At 41.9% G+C, this 17,348-nt stretch overlaps 1 protein-coding gene across 4 annotated transcripts in view; it reads left to right on the forward strand.

The window, feature by feature from the left end:
* The first annotated feature begins 627 nt into the window (after positions 1–627).
* PHF8 (PHD finger protein 8) overlaps positions 628–17,348 on the forward strand; it is a 96,246-nt gene continuing 79,525 nt past the window's right edge. For 3 of the 4 annotated variants that reach the window (XM_060002128.1, XM_060002130.1, XM_060002131.1), the window contains exons 1-2: positions 1,737–2,401; positions 3,313–3,502. In XM_060002128.1, the coding sequence (XP_059858111.1) occupies positions 3,405–3,502 (98 nt within the window). In that variant the 5' untranslated portion in view covers positions 1,737–2,401; positions 3,313–3,404. Of the gene's footprint in view, positions 718–1,736; positions 2,402–3,312; positions 3,503–17,348 lie in introns of those variants that run through there. The other variant, XM_060002129.1, reaches the window with a different exon arrangement.

A 17,348-nucleotide genomic window follows, 5' to 3' on the forward strand; every position in this document is an offset into this window, starting at 1 on the left:
CAAGCAGCTTCTGAGGCACTTTCTTAGCCTCATTCTGAACTTTGCAAGAGGTATCTGTGTGCTTACTAGATGCTGTATTCCAACTGTTTACCTGCAAGTTTGTCTCCTGCACTGGCTGGCAATCTCCCACCGCAGAGTTCCTCTTTTTCATCATTGTATCCCCAGGGCCTAACCCACCATCACTTAGGAAACTGGTGTGCACACACACATTTCCTTTTCTAAAGCAGTTGGACCCTAAGAAAATGAAATAGTAAGAGTATTCCTAGAGAATATTCTAGAATGTCTGAGAAAACCAGCGCCACCTTGAAGCATGTGTGTGGAGTTCCACTCATTCAACCTCTTCTCCCACCCCACCCTCAGGCTGTAGTCAGAAAATCGTGGGACAGGTGCATGGAAATCCTTGAACTGTATTTGAACTGAACTAAACTGAACTGGGGTGGGGTCAAAGAAGAGAGATTTCAGAGGGAGCTGGGGACAGAGGATTTACGGAGGAATTACGATCAAGGGACCCAGGGAAGGACGCGGGGGTGGGGGGATAGCAGAGGGTGCAAGGTTCAACAACTTCCCGGCTCTGAAACTTAAGCCATTTGGCTTCCCTAAGCGCGTTTCCTCTCGCTGGGATAATAACAGAGCTTCCCTTGCAGGGTGAAGAGTAAACGACCCGGAGACCGTATGAAAGAGGCTGGCCAGCTGAAGGTGCTCAATGAACGGGAACCTGTGAGTACTAGCCCCGCCTCCAACCGGGCCAAAGGCCCGCCCCCCCGCCGCCACCTATTAAGTTTGCGGAGCACAGTCAAAGAGTTCACCTCCTCTCGTAAGAGGATAAAGCTGGCGGGGAGGAGGGGAGGGGTGTGTGTGTGTGTGTGTGTGTGTGTGTGTGTGTGTGTGTGTGTGTGTGTGTGTGTGTGTGTGTGTGTGTGTGTGTGTGTGTGTGTGTGTGTGTGTGTGTGTGTGTGTGTAGGGAGTCTGTGTGAAGGGAGGGTGTGTATGTGTGAGGAGAGGGTGTGTGTATGAGGGGTGGGAGTGTATGTGTGTGTGAGGGGAGTGTGTGTGTGTGTGTGTGAGGGGAGGGAGTGTGTGTGAAGGGAGGGTGTGTATGTGTGAGGAGAGGGTGTGTGTATGAGGGGTGGGAGTGTATGTGTGTGTGAGGGGAGTGTGTGTGTGTGTGTGTGAGGGGAGGGAGTGTGTGTGAAGGGAGGGTGTGTATGTGTGAGGAGAGGGTGTGTGTATGAGGGGTGGGAGTGTGTGTGTGTATGTGTGTGTGAGGGGAGGGTGTGTGTGTGTGTGTGTGTGTGTGTGTGTGTGTGTGTAGGGTGTGTGTGTGTAGGGTGTGTGTGTCTGGGGAGGAGGGGAGAGAATGAGTTACAGTGTGTCACTGATGTTGGTGGGGGGCGGGTGCTTAACTCCCTGCTCGCCCGGAGTAGGGGAAAGGCGAAGGCGGGGAAGGCTCTGGCCCCACTCAAAATGGAGCCAAGCGCCTGCCTCGCCTAAGATGGCGGCCTCCCCGCCTTTCGGTTCCGGGTTCTCAGCGTCGATTGGGTACCTGGGGAGTCGAGCGGGTCCAAAGGTGGCCGAGCCCCGCCCCCTTTCTCAAGGTGACGCTCCGCCCCCGATGGCGTCACGCGGGAGCCGGGGCCCGCCCTTCCCCGCCTGTGCCGCGGTTACCTCGCGTGTCCGGCCTTCATAAGATGGCGGTCGGGTCGCCTACCCGCGGCGGCACCGCCACTCTCAACATGGTAGCTGTTTACCCCGTATTTCTCCTCCCCTCTCCGCCTCAACTTCCTCGTTGTTTTGAATAAACTTTATTGACTACTCTGAATTGCCTATCACCGCCACCGGGCTTCTCCCGGCGATTTTTCGGGCTGTTTTTCTCCAACCGGGCCGCCGGTTCATCTCCTTCCTCGTTGGTTTGCTCGCGGCGATCTCCTGCCAGCCCAGCGACGCCGCCGCTTGCCTGTTCGTCAGGCGGCCGCCGGACTAGGCCCGAGCCGCGGGCTCCAGTAGGCCCTAACAGCCGGGCCTGGGGCAGAGCTGTGGAGAAAATTGCCCTGAAGCAACCGCAGGGCGGCCAGGGCCGCGCGACCAGGGCCGCGCGACCCAGCGGGTGGCTCGAGTGTAAGGCGAGAGAGGTTCGCTGCGTTGCCGTGACGATCCCAGAATTCGGTGCGCGTCGCCTGTGGGGCCGGAACTGCTGGCCGAACCTTCGCTGAGCGAGGCGCTGAGCAGCTCCGGAGCGAGCCCGGCCGCCGGCGCTTCGGTGGAACTGAGCTCAGCGGGCGTGAGGAATCCCTGCGGCTTTGCAGATGAGGAGGTCCCTGTAGGGTTCCGGACCGAATACGTTCTTGTCAGGTTTGGGGCGTGAGGAGGTTCCTGTCAGTTTGGGAGGCGTGAAGAGATTCTCGTAAGTTTCGGGGGCTGCAAGGATATTCCTGTCACTCTTGGGATCTGTGACGAGATCCCTGTCAGTTTTGGGGGACAGGGGAGTCTTGGTCAGTTTGAGGGGGCTGTGAGGAGATACCTGCCAGTTTAAGAGCTGTGGGAGGAAAATCCTGGCTTGGTTGCAGGAGTGTGAGGAAATTCTAGTCAGTTTCAGGGATTTTGAAGCGATCCTTTCGAGTTTTGGGGGTGCAATAAGAACCCTGTCGTCTTTGAAGTAGAGGGTGAGCTGATCAGTTTTGAGGTTGAGATTTATTTCAGTTGTTGGGGTCATGAGACTCCCGATTGGTCGGGGATGGAATGATTTTGAGAGTGAAGGAGCAGATCATTTAAACTCTCACAACAGAACCCCAGAACTGTGATTTGAGTTGGGCGCCTAGTCTTGTCTGCCTCGTTGCTGAAGACATCGAGGTAATTGTCGAGTAATCTGAGGACTTACAAGGATCCCTCATCTCTCTCTAGTTGCGTCTATTTTGGGGGTGAGAGAAGTGGCTTTTTCTGAGGTACCCCCAGCCTCATCCTCTAGGCTATGCTTTGTGTCATAATAAATATTGAGAGCCCTGGGAAACAAGGTTGCTAACAAGGAGAGGGTGCAGTGAGGGATTAAAGAACCTTCCTGAAAAGGCATCAGATCTTTCCCTGAAACCCGGAAAGAAGTTATCACTGACCCTGGGGGCTGGAGGAGGTAAGGAGGGAAAAAAAGCCTCGACGGCAGAGCGCCGTTCTTTATTTGTTAAAGAAATTCTGGCGGCCGGTGGACTTTCTCCGATTGCCCCCTACAGCCGCACCAGCTGTGTTGCATCCCGGCAGCGGTAACTGCCCATTTGTGAGCTGAGGGACCTGATTCACTCTGTAAAAAGTGTTGTTTGTGCCCAGCCTTCGTCCAGAGAGAACGCGTGCTGCCGCCTCCCGCTCCCTTTGACGCTGAGAACCTGGCCCACCGCAGAACGCTCCAAGGCCAGGCGAAGATGGCCTCGGTACCGGTGTATTGCCTCTGTCGGCTGCCTTACGATGTCACCCGCTTCATGATCGAGTGTGACATGTGCCAGGACTGGTTTCATGGCAGGTAAGGAGGGCAGGGCACGCTGGACAGGGTGTAGAGACCAGGTGCTCACTTGCTCCTTTCTCAACTCTGGTTCAGGTTCCTGCTCAGAAACTTATTTCCCCTCTCTTGCAGACAGTTAACACCAACCCATCTCCCAGACCCAGATTCTTACGTCCTTCCTTGCAGACTAGGGCCTAGCTGACATTGGCCTCTGGTTTCTCCTCTTTTTTCTTTTCCCATATGTATTTCTTCTTTGTACCCTTCTTCTGTTTCTTTGTTTTTTTTCCCTTAGAAAAATATTTTCTTTCCAGCCACAAAGAATGTATCATTTTTGTATTCTGGCAATTTTGTTTTGCCTCAGATGCTGGCTTTGGGGGAGATGGTACTGCATTTTTGAGATATTTGAGTCCAACAAACATGGATTTGAGTTGTGGTTTTGCAACTTATTATCAGAGTGACCTTGGGCAAGTTGCTTTGCCTCTCTGAGCCTCTGTTTTCACCCATGAAGTATATCTAATACATCCTTCCTGTTTACTTAAAGCATTTTGCATGCACTCAGTAAATGGAGACAGAAATGCAATAGTATTTTATTTCTACAGTATTTATCTGAAGAACCATCCAGCTAAATTGAATTAAGCAGAGGAGATGTTGGGTAAAACAGTAGGAGTAAAACCACTAATGAATTCCCTCCAGCTAAACATGTGTGCACATAAGCACCTGTCACCCAGGATTCCAGAGAGGTTAGTGTGTGGAATAAACCTGTAATATTATCCCATTATTGAGACTTATATCCCAGCTCTGGAAAGAAAACCATGAGAGGGATTTGTACATTAGAGTACAACAAAACAGTGTATGGCGTCCTCCTCCTGTTGCATGTTGTTAGATTCTAGAATTTTCAGTTATCATTAGTCCCCTCCAAAGGAGCTGTTCCTGCTATCACACCCAAGACCAAACTGAAGGTGTTGGTGCTGCTAAAATTCTGCTCTTAGCAGGGACTGCCCTGTGCAGCACGTCCAAATTCATATTCAGCTGATCTTTGTTGAGTATTACTGTGTGTCATGTTCCCATGGCACTTTGTGTACATCCTTATTGAAAGTGATTATTTCATCATATCATAGTTATAAATACGTCTGTGTCACTCATTAGCAAGAGCTGCCTGAGGGCAGAGATGTCAGCTTTTCATGTTTGGTATCCTCAGAACCTAGTTCAATGCTAAACGTATAATAGATTCTGAGTACATTTTTTTTTTTTTTTTTTTTTTTTTTTGCGGTACGCGGGCCTCTCACTGTTGTGGCCTCTCCTGTTGCGGAGCACAGGCTCCGGACGCGCAGGCTCAGCAGCCATGGCTCACGGGCCTAGCCTCTCCGCGGCATGTAGGATCTTCCCGGACCGGGGCACGAACCCGTGTCCCCTGCATTGGCAGACGGACTCTCAACCACTGCGCCACCAGGGAAGCCCCCTGAGTACATTTTTGAATGAACAAATGAATGAGTTGTCTTGAAAAAAGCTATTGCCTGTGGCCCTTGCTTTGGATTGTGTAGGTTTAAACCTGGAAAGTGAACTCCTACCACAATACAGAGACCCTAACTCTGCAGTCTGGGAACAGGAAACAGGAATGAATGCTTCCTGAGTACTTACTGTGTTCCAGGCCCCATGACAGAGACTTGGCATACATTTATCTCATCTAATCCACATCCAAGCCTGAAAGTTAGGTATTTCTTTTTTAAATAATAATAAAAAAATTTCCCTGACTATGTAAGTGAGACATGCTCATTGTAGAACATACAGAAAAAGAATAAAGAAGGAAATAAAAATCATCCGTGAGCCTACTATCCAGGACAATCTACTGTTTAATTTTTTTGTTGCATTAACTCCCATCATTTGACTTAGAATATAAACATATATTTTACAACATGGGATTGTATTATAAGTACCATTTTGTAACGTGATTTTTATTCCTACTTAACATTATAAAGTTAAGGTCATTAAATATTGATCTGATTTCTGATATCCCATCATATATCTGTATCATCAGTTACTTGGTCATTTCCTCTGAGGTTGGATACTTAGGTTATTTCTACTTTTTTATATTATAAATAATACTATGATGTGAGGGAAACTTTGGGGGTTCTGGAAATGTTTTGCATTTTTATTTGGGTGCTTGTTGAAACAAAAGAAAACATTGCGGTGAACATCTTTGCATAGTAGAGACTTGACACTTACAAGGAACACCACTGAGGCCTTTAAGAATTCCAAATTTACAAATATGGAAATGGATTTATGGGCCAGGCCCCTCCTTAATCACATTTCTGTGGTGAGTCCTGTGTTTCTGTGCACACCCTGACATAAGTTAACTGCCTTAATTGTTTTTCCTGTGAAAGTGACCAAGCTTTTATCTCTTATCATGCTTTTCTCTATGGGCTGCCAGAGAATAAGGAAGCCAGCTGAGAATCAGGTCCTTGGTGGGTGGCTGTTCTTGCTTACTCAGTGCATTGCGTGCGTGCGCACGTGCGCGCACACACACACACACACACACACACACACAGACACACACCAGGCTCATAGTGCTCTAGTTAAGTCTGTACTTTAGCATAATTGAAAATTACTAAATATCGTGGACTTTTCACGGTTGTTCACAATAGTTAAGCCCACAAATGCCTATAGATGATATAAATCTGTTCACATCTCTGATGACTTCCATAGGCCAGATTTCTTAAAGTCCAGTTGGGGATTAGTAATGCCATGTTACTTCCTGGTAAGGTTATAGCAAGGAAGGTGACTATTCCATTTTGCTGGTGAGAATCTGGATCTCATGGAGGTTAAGTTACTTTCTGAGTCTGGATTTGAACTTAGAATTATCTGGCTCCAGAGCCCAGGTTCTCAAAAGTGGGAAAAAAATGGTATAGCTCCATTCCTCTATTGTAAAGGACTGGATTTTGAAGAGCATTTTGATTTGTAGAGCAGTGGTTCTCAAACTTTAGGGTGTATCAGAATTACTTGGAAGACCTCTTAAAAGATGAGATAGGTAGGCTCCACTTGCAGGGTTTCTGATTCAGTATGTGAGCGGAGGCTACTCTCAGAGCCACTGATTTAGAGCATTATTCTGTCTCAGTTCCTTCCCTTTCTGTAGAGTGTGACAGCTTCTGATATTGGGGGATGGGTGGGCTAACATATCATTACTGTACACTGTTGTTCTCAAAATGTGGTTCATTAACTGGGAATTTGTTAAAAATGCAAATTCTTGGGTTGGGACCTGGCAATCTATATTTTAACAAGCAGGTAGATTCTGATGTACCCTAACTTTTGAGAAACATTGCTGTACACTGGTGGAGGAAGTTAGTTGGCAAGCATTTATTGATGTCTGGGGCTTTGGCAAAATCTCTACAGTTTTCCTATCTATAAAGGAAGTATTGGTTGGCATATCCCCTAGGTGGTGGCTGTGGTGTGGACTCTAAACTCTAGAGGAAATGGCACTGGCTTCAGATCTGGGTTCAAATTCTGACTCTGTTACTTTTTAGCAAAGGATTTCATCTCTGTGAAGCCTCAATTTCCCCAAGAGTGGTTGTGATGATTTAAATAAAATGGTAGTGGCCCTTGTTTATTGAGCACTAGCTAGTCTGCTAGTCACTATGCTAAACACTTTGCTTAATTATCTTTAACCTTTTTTTGAGTTTTAAAATTATGAATTCAGTTCATTTAATAGTTATAGGACTATTTAAATTACGTATTTTGTATTGGATATGTTGTGGTAGTTTCTGCTTTCTAAGGAATTGATCTATTTCTTCTAAGTTGTCAAATTTAAGTGTGTAGAATTTTTCATAGTATTCCCTTATTATCCTTTTGATGGCTGCAGGCTGGCTCTGTGGTGACATCTCATTTCATTCCTGATGTTGAAAATTTGTCTCTTCTCTCTTTTTTTCTTTGTCAGACTTGCTAGAGATTTGTCAGTTTTATTGATCTTTTCAAAGAGGAAGCTTTTTGTTTCATTGAATTTCCCTATTGTCTTTCTGTTTTCAATTTCACTGATTTCTGCACTTTATTATTACCTTCCTTCTGCTTGCTTTGGGTTCATTTTGCTCCTCTTAATGTCTTGAGGTGGGAGCTTAGTTTACTGATTTGAGACTTTTCCTGTATTCTAATATAAGCATTTAGTGCTATCGGTTTCCTTCTTAGTACTGATTTAGCTGTGTCCCACAAATTTTGATATGTTTTCTTTTTCATGTAGTTCAATATAATTTTTAATTTGCTTAGAGACTTCACATTTGACCTATGAATTATATAGAAGTATGTTGTTTACTTTCCAAGTGTTTGCAGATTTTCCTGTTATCATTCTGTTATTGATTTCTGGTTTGTTTCCATAGCGGTCAGAGAATATACTCTATACAATTTCAGTTCCTTTAGATTTACTGGTGTTTGTTTTATGGCCCAGGATATGGTCTGTCTTAGTACATGTTCCATGGTCACTTGAAAAGAATGTATATCCTGCTGATGTTGGGAGGAGTTTTCTGTAAATGTTGATTTACTCCTGTTGGTTGATGGTGTTGCTGAATTCTCTCTTTGCTGATTTTCTGTATAGTTGTTCAGTTCGTTGTTGAGAAGGAGGTGTTGAAGTGTCCAGCTAAAATTGTCAATTTTTAATTCTTCCTTTCAGTTCTATCATTTGCCTCACATCTTGCAGCTTTGTTGTTTGAATGCAGATGCATTGGGGATTAATGTGTCTTGGTGGATTGACCCTTTAATTATTATGTAATGTCCTTCTCTGTCTCTGGTAATTTTCTTTGCGTGGAAGTCCACTTTATAGGATATTAATATAGCCATTAATATAGCCACTCCTGCTTTCTTTTGATTAAAGGTTGCCTGGTATCTTTTTCTATCCCTTTACTTTCAACTGATGTCATTATATATGAAGTGAGTTTCTTGTAGGCAGCATATAGTTCAGAATTATTTTTGTCCACTCTGCCAATCTTTTTTTTTTTTACATCTTTATTGGAGTATAATTGCTTTACACTGGTGTGTTAGTTTCTGCTTTACAACAAAGTGAATCAGTTATACATATACATACGTTCCCATATCTCTTCCCTCTTGTGTCTCCCTTCCTCCCACCCTCCCTATCCCACCCCTCTAGGTGGTCACAAAGCACCGAGTTGATCTCCCTGTGCTATGCGGCTGCTTCCCACTAGCTATCTATTTTACGTTTGGTAGTGTATATATGTCCATGCCACTCTCTCACTTTGTCACAGCTCACCCTTCCCCCTCCCCATAACCTCAAGTCCGTTCTCTAGTAGGTCTGCGTCTTTATTCCTGCCTTACCCCTAGGTTCTTCATGACATTTTTTTCTCTTAAATTCCATATATATGTGTTAGCATACGATATTTGTCTTTTTCTTTATGACTTACTTTACTCTGTATGACAGACTCTAGGTCTATCCACCTCATTATAAATAGCTCAATTTCGTTTCTTTTTATGGCTGAGTAATATTCCATTGTATATATGTGCCACGTCTTCTTTATCCATTCATCCGATGATGGGCACTTAGGTTGTTTCCATCTCCGGGCTATTGTAAATAGAGCTGCAATGAACATTTTGGTACATGACTCTTTTTGAATTTTGGTTTTCTCAGGGTATATGCCCAGTAGTGGGATTGCTGGGTCATATGGTAGTTCTATTTGTAGTTTTTTAAGGAACCTGCATACTGTTCTCCATAGTGGCTGAACCAATTCACATTCCCACCAGCAGTGCAAGAGTGTTCCCTTTTCTCCAAACCCTCTCCAGCATTTATTGTTTCTAGATTTTTTGATGACGGCCATTCTGACTGGTGTGAGATGATATCACATTGTAGTTTTGATTTGCATTTCTCTAATGATTAACGATGTTGAGCATTCTTTCATGTGTTTGTTGGCAGTCTGTATATCTTCTTTGGAGAAATGTCTATTTAGGTTTTCTGCCCATTTTTGGATTGGGTTTGTTTTTTTGTTATTGAGCTGCATGAGCTGCTTGTAAGTTTTGGAGATTAATCCTTTGTCAGTTGCTTCATTTGCAATTATTTTCTCCCATTCTGAGGGTTTCTTTTGGTCTTGTTTATGGTTTCCTTTGCTGTGCAAAAGCTTTGAAGTTTCATTAGGTCCCATTTGTTTATATTTGTTTTTATTTCCATTTCTCTAGGAGGTGGGTCAAAAAGGATCTTGCTGTGATTTATGTCATAGAGTGTTCTGCCTATGTTTTCCTCTAAGAGTTTGATAGTTTCTGGCCTTACATTTAGGTCTTTAATCCATTTTGAGCTTATTTTTGTGTATGGTGTTAGGGAGTGTTCTAACCTCATACTTTTACATGTACCTGTCCAGTTTTCCCAGCACCACTTATTGAAGAGGCTGTCCTTTCTCCACTGTACATTTCTGCCTCCTTTATCAAAGATAAGGTGACCATATGTACGTGGGTTTATCTCTGGGCGTTCTATCCTGTTCCATTGATCTATATTTCTGTTTTTGTGCCAGTACCATAGTGTCTTGATTACTGTAGCTTTGTAGTATAGTCTGAAGTCAGGGAGCCTGATTCCTCCAGCTCCATTTTTCGTTCTCAAGCTGCCAATATCTTTTAATTGGTATATTTTGACCATATATACCTAATGCAGTTATTGATATGTTAGGGCATAAGTTAGTCATTTTATTTTTTTGTTTTCTGTTTGTTCCCTCTGTTCATTCTGTTTTCTTTCTTCTGCGTTCCTTTGGGTTACTTAAATCTTTTCAAGAATTCCATTTTGATTTATCTATAATGTTTTTGAGTGTAATCAACTGGTATTGACATTTTACCAGTTTGAGTGAAGAGTAGAAACCTTGCTTTCCTTTAAATTTACGCTCCCCTGCTATAATTATCTTAAGTATTTCACCTACATACATTGAGAACCATATCATATAGTGTTACAATTTTTGCTTCAACTCTCAAACATGATTTAGAAAACTCGAGGAGAAGGAAAGTATATTGTATGTACCCATATTTTCACTCTTTCCCTTGTTCTTGCTTACTTCCTAGTGTTCCTAAGAGTCCTTCTTTTATCATTTCCTTTCTGTTTAAAGAACTTCCTTTAGCCATGCTTTTAGAATTGGTCTACTGGCAACAAATACTCTTAGTTGTTTTCCTTCATATGAGAATGTCTTGATTTCCCCTTGAATTCCTGAAGGGTCTTTTCATTTAATATCAGATTCTGTGTTTCCAGTTCTTTCAGTCCTTGAAAACTTGTGCTACTTCCTTTTGGCCACCATGGTTTCTGATGAGAGATCCTGTGTCATTTAAATTGGTGTTTTCCTTTGGGAAATGTCATTTTTCTCACTGATAGCAAGATCTTTCCTTTGTCTTTGGTGTTCAGGATTTTGATTATGCTATTTTTTGGGGGCCACACTGCATGGCTTGTGGGATCTTAGTTCCCCAACCAGGGATTGAACCTGGGCCACAGCAATGAAAGCTCTGAGTCCTAACTACTGGACCACCAGGGAATTTCCTGATTATTGCTGTTTCTCAGTGTGGATTTCTTTGTTGCTGAAGCGCTGTTCATTTTTTTTCAATCTATTTTCCTTCAGTTTTATTGAGATATAATTGACATATAGTACTGTTTAAGTTTAAGGTATAGAGTATAATGACTTGAATTACATATACATATATTGTGAAATGATTACCACAATAAGTTTAGTTAACATCCATCATCCCATATAGGTACAAATAAGAGAGAAAGAAAGAAAAATAAGTTTTTTTGCTTGTGACGAGAAGTTTTAGGATTTACTCTTAGCAATTTTCAAATATACTATACAGCAGTGGGCTTCCCTGGTGGCGCAGTGGTTGAGAGTCCACCTGCCGATGCAGGGGACACAGATTTGTGCCCCGGTCCGGGAAGATCCCACATGCCGCGGAGCGGCTGGGCCTGTGAGCCATGGCCGCTGAGCCTGCGCGTCCGGAGCCCGTGCTTCGCGATGGGAGAGGCCACAACAGTGAGAGGCCCCGTACTGAAAACAAAACAAAACAAAATAAACAAACTATAGGGCAGTAGTCATCATGTTGTCCATTACATCCTCAGTACTTATATGTCTTATAAGTGGAAGTTTGTACCTTTTGACCACCTTCATCCACTTCTCCCACCCCACCCCCACCTCTGGAGGGTAACCACAAATCTCACTTTTTCTATGAGTTTGGGTTTTGTTTTTTTAGATTTCACATGTAAGTGAGATCATAGAATATTTGCCTTTGTCTGACTTACTTCACTTAGCATAATGCCTTCAAGGGCTGTCCGTGTTGTTGCAAATGTCAGGATTTTCTTCTTTTTTATGACTGAATAGTACTCCATTGTGTGTGTGTGTGTGTGGGGGGGGGGGTGTATTTATATATACATATATTACATTTTTTTATCCATTCATCTTTTGATGGACATTTAGGTTGTTTCCATGGTTCAGTTATTATAAATAAGTCTGCAGTGGATATGGAGGTGCAGGTATCTCTTTAACACAGTTTTTGTTTCTTTCAGATAGATACCTAGAAGTGGAATTGCTGGATCATATGATAGTTATATTTTTAATTTTTTGAGGAATTTCCATACTGTAAGTGGCTGCACCAGTTTGCAATCCCAGCAGTGCACAAAGGTTCCCTTTTCTCCGTGTCCTCACCAACATTTGTTATCCCTTGTCTTTTTGATAAGGCATTATAATGGGTGTGAGATGATATCTCATTGTGGTTTAGGTTTGCATCTCCTTGATGATTAGTGATGTTGAGCACCTTTTCATGTACCTGTTGGCCATTTGTATGTCTTCTTTGTAAAAATACCTATTCAGTTAGTCTGCCCACTTATAACCAGACTTTTTTTTTTTTTTTTTGCTATTGGGCTGTATGAGTTCTTCATTTATTCTGAATATTAACCTCTTATTTAACATATGATTTGCAAGTATATTCTCCTATTCCATAGGTTACCTTTTTATTTTGATGATTTCTTTCTTTTTTGCTGTGCAGAAACTTTAGTTTGATGTGGTCAAACTAAATTTTTAATTTATTTTTGATTTTGTCACTTTGTGCTTTAGATGTCATATCCAAAATATCATTGCCAAGATGCATGTTAAGGAGCTTTTTTCCTATGTTTTCTTCTAGAAGTTTCATGGTTTCAGGTCTTACATTTAACTCTTTAATCCATTTTGAGTTAATTTTTGTGAGTTGTGTAAGTCAGGGGTCTGTTTTCATTCTTTTACATGTGAATATCCAGTTTTCCCAGCACCATTCACTGAAGAGACTGTCTTTTCTCCACTGAGTGTTCTTGGCTCCCTTGTCAAATATTATTTGACTGTGTATGCATGGGTTTATTTCTGGGCTCTCGATACTGTTCCATTGGTCTATGTGTCTGTATTTATGCCAGTACCATTCTGTTTTGATTACTGTAGCTTTATAATACAGTTTGAAATCAGGAAATGTGATGTTTCCCACTTTCTTCTTCTTTATCAGGATTGCTTTGGCTATTCTGGATCCCTTGTGATTCCATATGAATTTGAAGATTGTTTTTTCTACTTTTGTAAAAAAATACTGTTGGAATCTTGATAAGGATTGTTTTGAATCTATAGATGGCTTTGGGTAGTGTCGACATTTTAACAGTATTGATTCTTCCGATCCATGAACACAGGATATCTTTCCATTTCTTTGTGTTTTCCTCAGTTTCTTTCATTGATGTCTTGTAGTTTTCAGTGTAGAGATCTTTCACCTTCTTGGTTAAATTTATTCCTAAATATTTTATAGTTTTTGACATTATTGTAAATGGGATTGTTTTCTTTATTTCTTTTTTAGACAATGTGTTTTTAGTGTATAGAGATGCTATTGATTTTTGCATGTTAATTTTTTTATCCTGCAACTTTACATAATTCATTGATTAGCTCTAACAGTTTTTGGATGGAATTTTTAGGATTTTCTATATATAAAATCATGTCATCTGCAAATAGAGATAATTTTCCTTCTTCCTTCTTCCTTGTCAATTCTGATGCCTTTTTTTCCCCTTGACTGATTGCTCTGGCTGGGATTTCCAGTACTCTGTTGAATAGAAGTGGTGAGAGTGGGCACCCTTGTCTTGTTCCTGATCTTAGAGGAAAAGCTTTCAACCATTCACCATTGAGTCTGATGTTAGCTCTAGGCTTGTCATATATGGCCTTTATTATGTTGAGGTGCATTTCTTCTGTACCCCATTGAGTGTTTTTTTTAATCATGAATAAGTGCTGAATTTTGTCAGATGTTTTTTCTGCATCTTCTTTTGAGATCACTTTTTTCTTTCATTCTATTAATGTGATGTGTCACCTTTATTGATTTGCTTATGTTGAACCAGCTTTGTATTTTAAGGATAAATCCCATTTGATCATGGGAAATGTTCCCTTTAGTGTGCTGCTGAATTCAGTTTGCTAGTATTTTATTGAGAATTTTCCCATGTGTATTCATCAGGGATATTGGCCTGTAGTTTTCTTTTCTTGTAGTGTCCTTATCTGGCTTTGGTATCAGGGTAATGCTGGCCTCATAAAATGAGTTCTGGAGTGTTCCCTTGTCTTTGATTTTTTTAAAGAGTTTGAGAAAAATTGGTGGTAATTCTTCTTTAAATGTTTGGTAAGATTCACCAGTGAAGCCATCTGGTCCTAGGTTTCTCTTTGTTGGGTGTTTTTTTTTTTTTTTATTACCGAATCAGTTTCCTTACTAGTAACTCATCTCTTCAAATTTTCTATTTCTTCCCGATTCAGTCTTGGCAGGTTGTATATTTCTAAGAATTTATCTATTTCTTCTAGGTTGTCCAATTTGTTGACTTATAGTTGTTCGTAGTTCAGTCTGTTTTCTTTCTGTTGTTCAGATTGGATAATTTCTATTGTTCTATCTTCAGGTTTACTATTTTTTTTCTCTGTTGTCTACATTCTGCTATTTGAGCCCACGCAGTGAGTTTTCATTTAAGTTACTATAGTTTTTTCTAGAAGTGCCATTGGTTCTTTTCTATATCTTCTATTTCTTTGCAGAGATTCTATTTTTTGCTAACACTTTTTATTTATTCATTTGTTTCAGGCATGTTTGTAATTGTTCTTTGAAGCATTTTTGTGGTTGCTCCTTTAAAATCCTTATCAGATAATTCCAACATCTGTGCCATCTCATTGTTGAGATTGATTTTCTTTGCTCATTCAAGTTGTGATTTTTCTTGTTCTTGATATGATGAGTGATTATTTTCATTATATCTTGAATATTTTGGGTATTATGTTATGAGATTCTGGATATTATTATATCATATGTTTTTGCGAGCCTCTTCAGACACTGCACTTCAGTGGCAGGGGAAGGGGGTACTACTTCTTTACTGCCAGGTAGGAGTGGAAGTCCAGGTTCCCCCAGTTGCTCTCTGTTGGCACTCACTATTTCAGATCCTGCTGTCATCTAGTCAGGCTGCCTTCTCTCCATCTTTCAGAGTCGTCTTACCTTTTTTTTTTTTAATGTCCAAGATTTTTAGCTGTATTTAGTGGGAGTAATAGCGAGAAGTGTGTTTACTCCATTATTCCAGAACCAGAAGTGACCAATTAATCTTTAAAATAGCTCTTTGGAGCTATTATTTTCTCTCATGAGGCTAAATAGCTTGCTCAGAGCTACATAGCCAGTTAGTTGCTCAACCACAAGTCAAACCTGGGTCCCTTGGACTCTTGCTATAGGATATAATACTATAGGTAGTATAAAGCACTGTTCAGGTTAAGCCATTTTCAAGGTGTTGTGGGAGATAGAGAAAATCAGGCTTATAAACTCACACACACTCCACATTTTTGTTCAAAGTGAAATCAGGTTAAAATGGACATCACGCTTTTTGAAGCAGCTGAAGCAGCTGCTATACAGCTTTAGGAGTGTGTAGCAAAGGGAAGAGAAGGCCTAGCATTCATATTCAGGGTTTACTATGATACAATGTATGGGCTGCAGAATCCCTGCCCTGGAGAAAGTCTTATAGGGTGTGGAGTTAGAAGTATCAGAAGGACAGCCTGCTCTGTCAGGGCTCACAGGATGTCTCTTGGAGTGACATATTTAAAAAAAATAAATTTTATTTTTTAATAATTATAGATTCATAGGAAGTTGCAAAAAATGTATGTGGAGGGCCTTTGTACCTTTACCCAGTTTCCCCCATGGTGATATCTTATATAACTACAGTACAATATCAAAAGCAAGAAACTGACCTTGGTACAATCCACCAATCTTATTTCAATTTCACCAGTTTTACATGCACTCATTTGTGTGTGTGTATGTGTATTTAGTTCTATACAATTTTATCACACTTGTAGATTCATGTAACCATCACAATCAGAATACAGAACAACAGAAGGAATCAGAATTCCTTCACCAGTGGGGCAGCATGAGTTTTGCCCCAACCCACCTAGAAGAAATTTGGGATGGCAAACATGTACCAAAGGATGGGTGGTCAGTATCCAAGAGGAGTATTATGAAAATTCAGATCAGGTCTGATAGGCATGATGCCCAGCACTGAGTTATGGGAGCTAAATGAAAATATTTTTGGAAACAGAGGCATCACTGAGTGGGGAGCACACCTGACATGTTACTATTCCCCTTATAGCAAAGGAACCAGTGTTATTAGACAGAGTGAGGGGAGAGTAGTAGAAGCTGATGATAGGGGCTGGGGGGGTGGGGGTGGGGGTGCAAATCATGTAGGGCAGTGGTTCTCCAAGTAGGACCAGCAGGATCAGCATCACCTGGAAACTGGTTAGGCAAATTCCATTGTCCTACCCCAGACCTGCCAATTCCTGGTGGGGCCCAGGAATCTATGGTTTAACAAGGCTTCCAGGTGATTCTGATGCACACTAAAGTTTGAGAACCACAGGTATAGGGTCCTATGGGCCATTGTAAGAACTTGGTTTTCACTCCAGATAGGATGGGAGCCATAGAAGGATTTTGAGCAAAGGAGAGTTGTGATCTGGTTTAGGCTTTGGCTGTTGTGAGGACAGACTCAAGGTGAGTATGGGATGAAGCAGGGAGAGTTTGGGGATCACTGTAGATCATTATTTCTTAAAATGTGGTCCCTGCACCAGCAACATCAGCATCACTCACAACCTTGTTAGAAATGCACGTTTCTGGGCCCCACCCCAGATCTACCAAATCAGGATCTCTGGAGATGAGGCCTAGGAATCTGTCTTAACAAGCCCTCCAGGTGTTTCTGATGTGCCCGAATATTTGAGAAACACTGGTCTAATTAGGCAATGGTGACTTGGACTGGAGTCAGTGGTGATGAGAAGTGGTTGGATTTTGAATGTATATTGATACAGGATTTGCTGACAGATTGGATTGGAGTTGTGAAAGGACTCAAGGATGACTCTGTTTTGAGGAGTTTTGGTATACAGGGGAATAGAGTAACAGGGCAGTGACAGAAGGGGTCACAAGAGGATTTTTTGTTTGGTTGGGTTTTTTGGGAGATAGAGATTACAGCCTGTTTGCTTGCATGTCAGTGCACATGGAGTGATTCTGTTGGTGCATCCAGCATTTAGTGAAGCCTGTTATTGGCAAACTTATGTGCCAGGGACTGGGTAGAACAAAAAGAAACATCCCTGGTGCACTGAAACTTGCTCAGTATCCTTTGTACTTCTCCAAGTCCTATGTGCTTGGAGGCAGGGGGGCCACTGGTGCGAATGGTGGGTGCCTCAGCATCTCGGGAATGGGTCATCCATGTTTTTATACATTGTGCTTGGCCTGATCAAGGTGTTGCAGGAAACTAGAAATTGACTTGGATTTTCTGATATTTTTTGAATAATGAAGAAGGGTAAAATATGTTCTTTTTCCTCTTTATTGATGAATGAAGACATTGTTTTTTCCAAGGCACAGGTGGTGACAGGACCTGGCTCTTTGG

Source organism: Delphinus delphis, chromosome X, assembly GCF_949987515.2.
Source record: "Delphinus delphis chromosome X, mDelDel1.2, whole genome shotgun sequence".
NCBI lineage: Eukaryota > Metazoa > Chordata > Mammalia > Artiodactyla > Delphinidae > Delphinus > Delphinus delphis.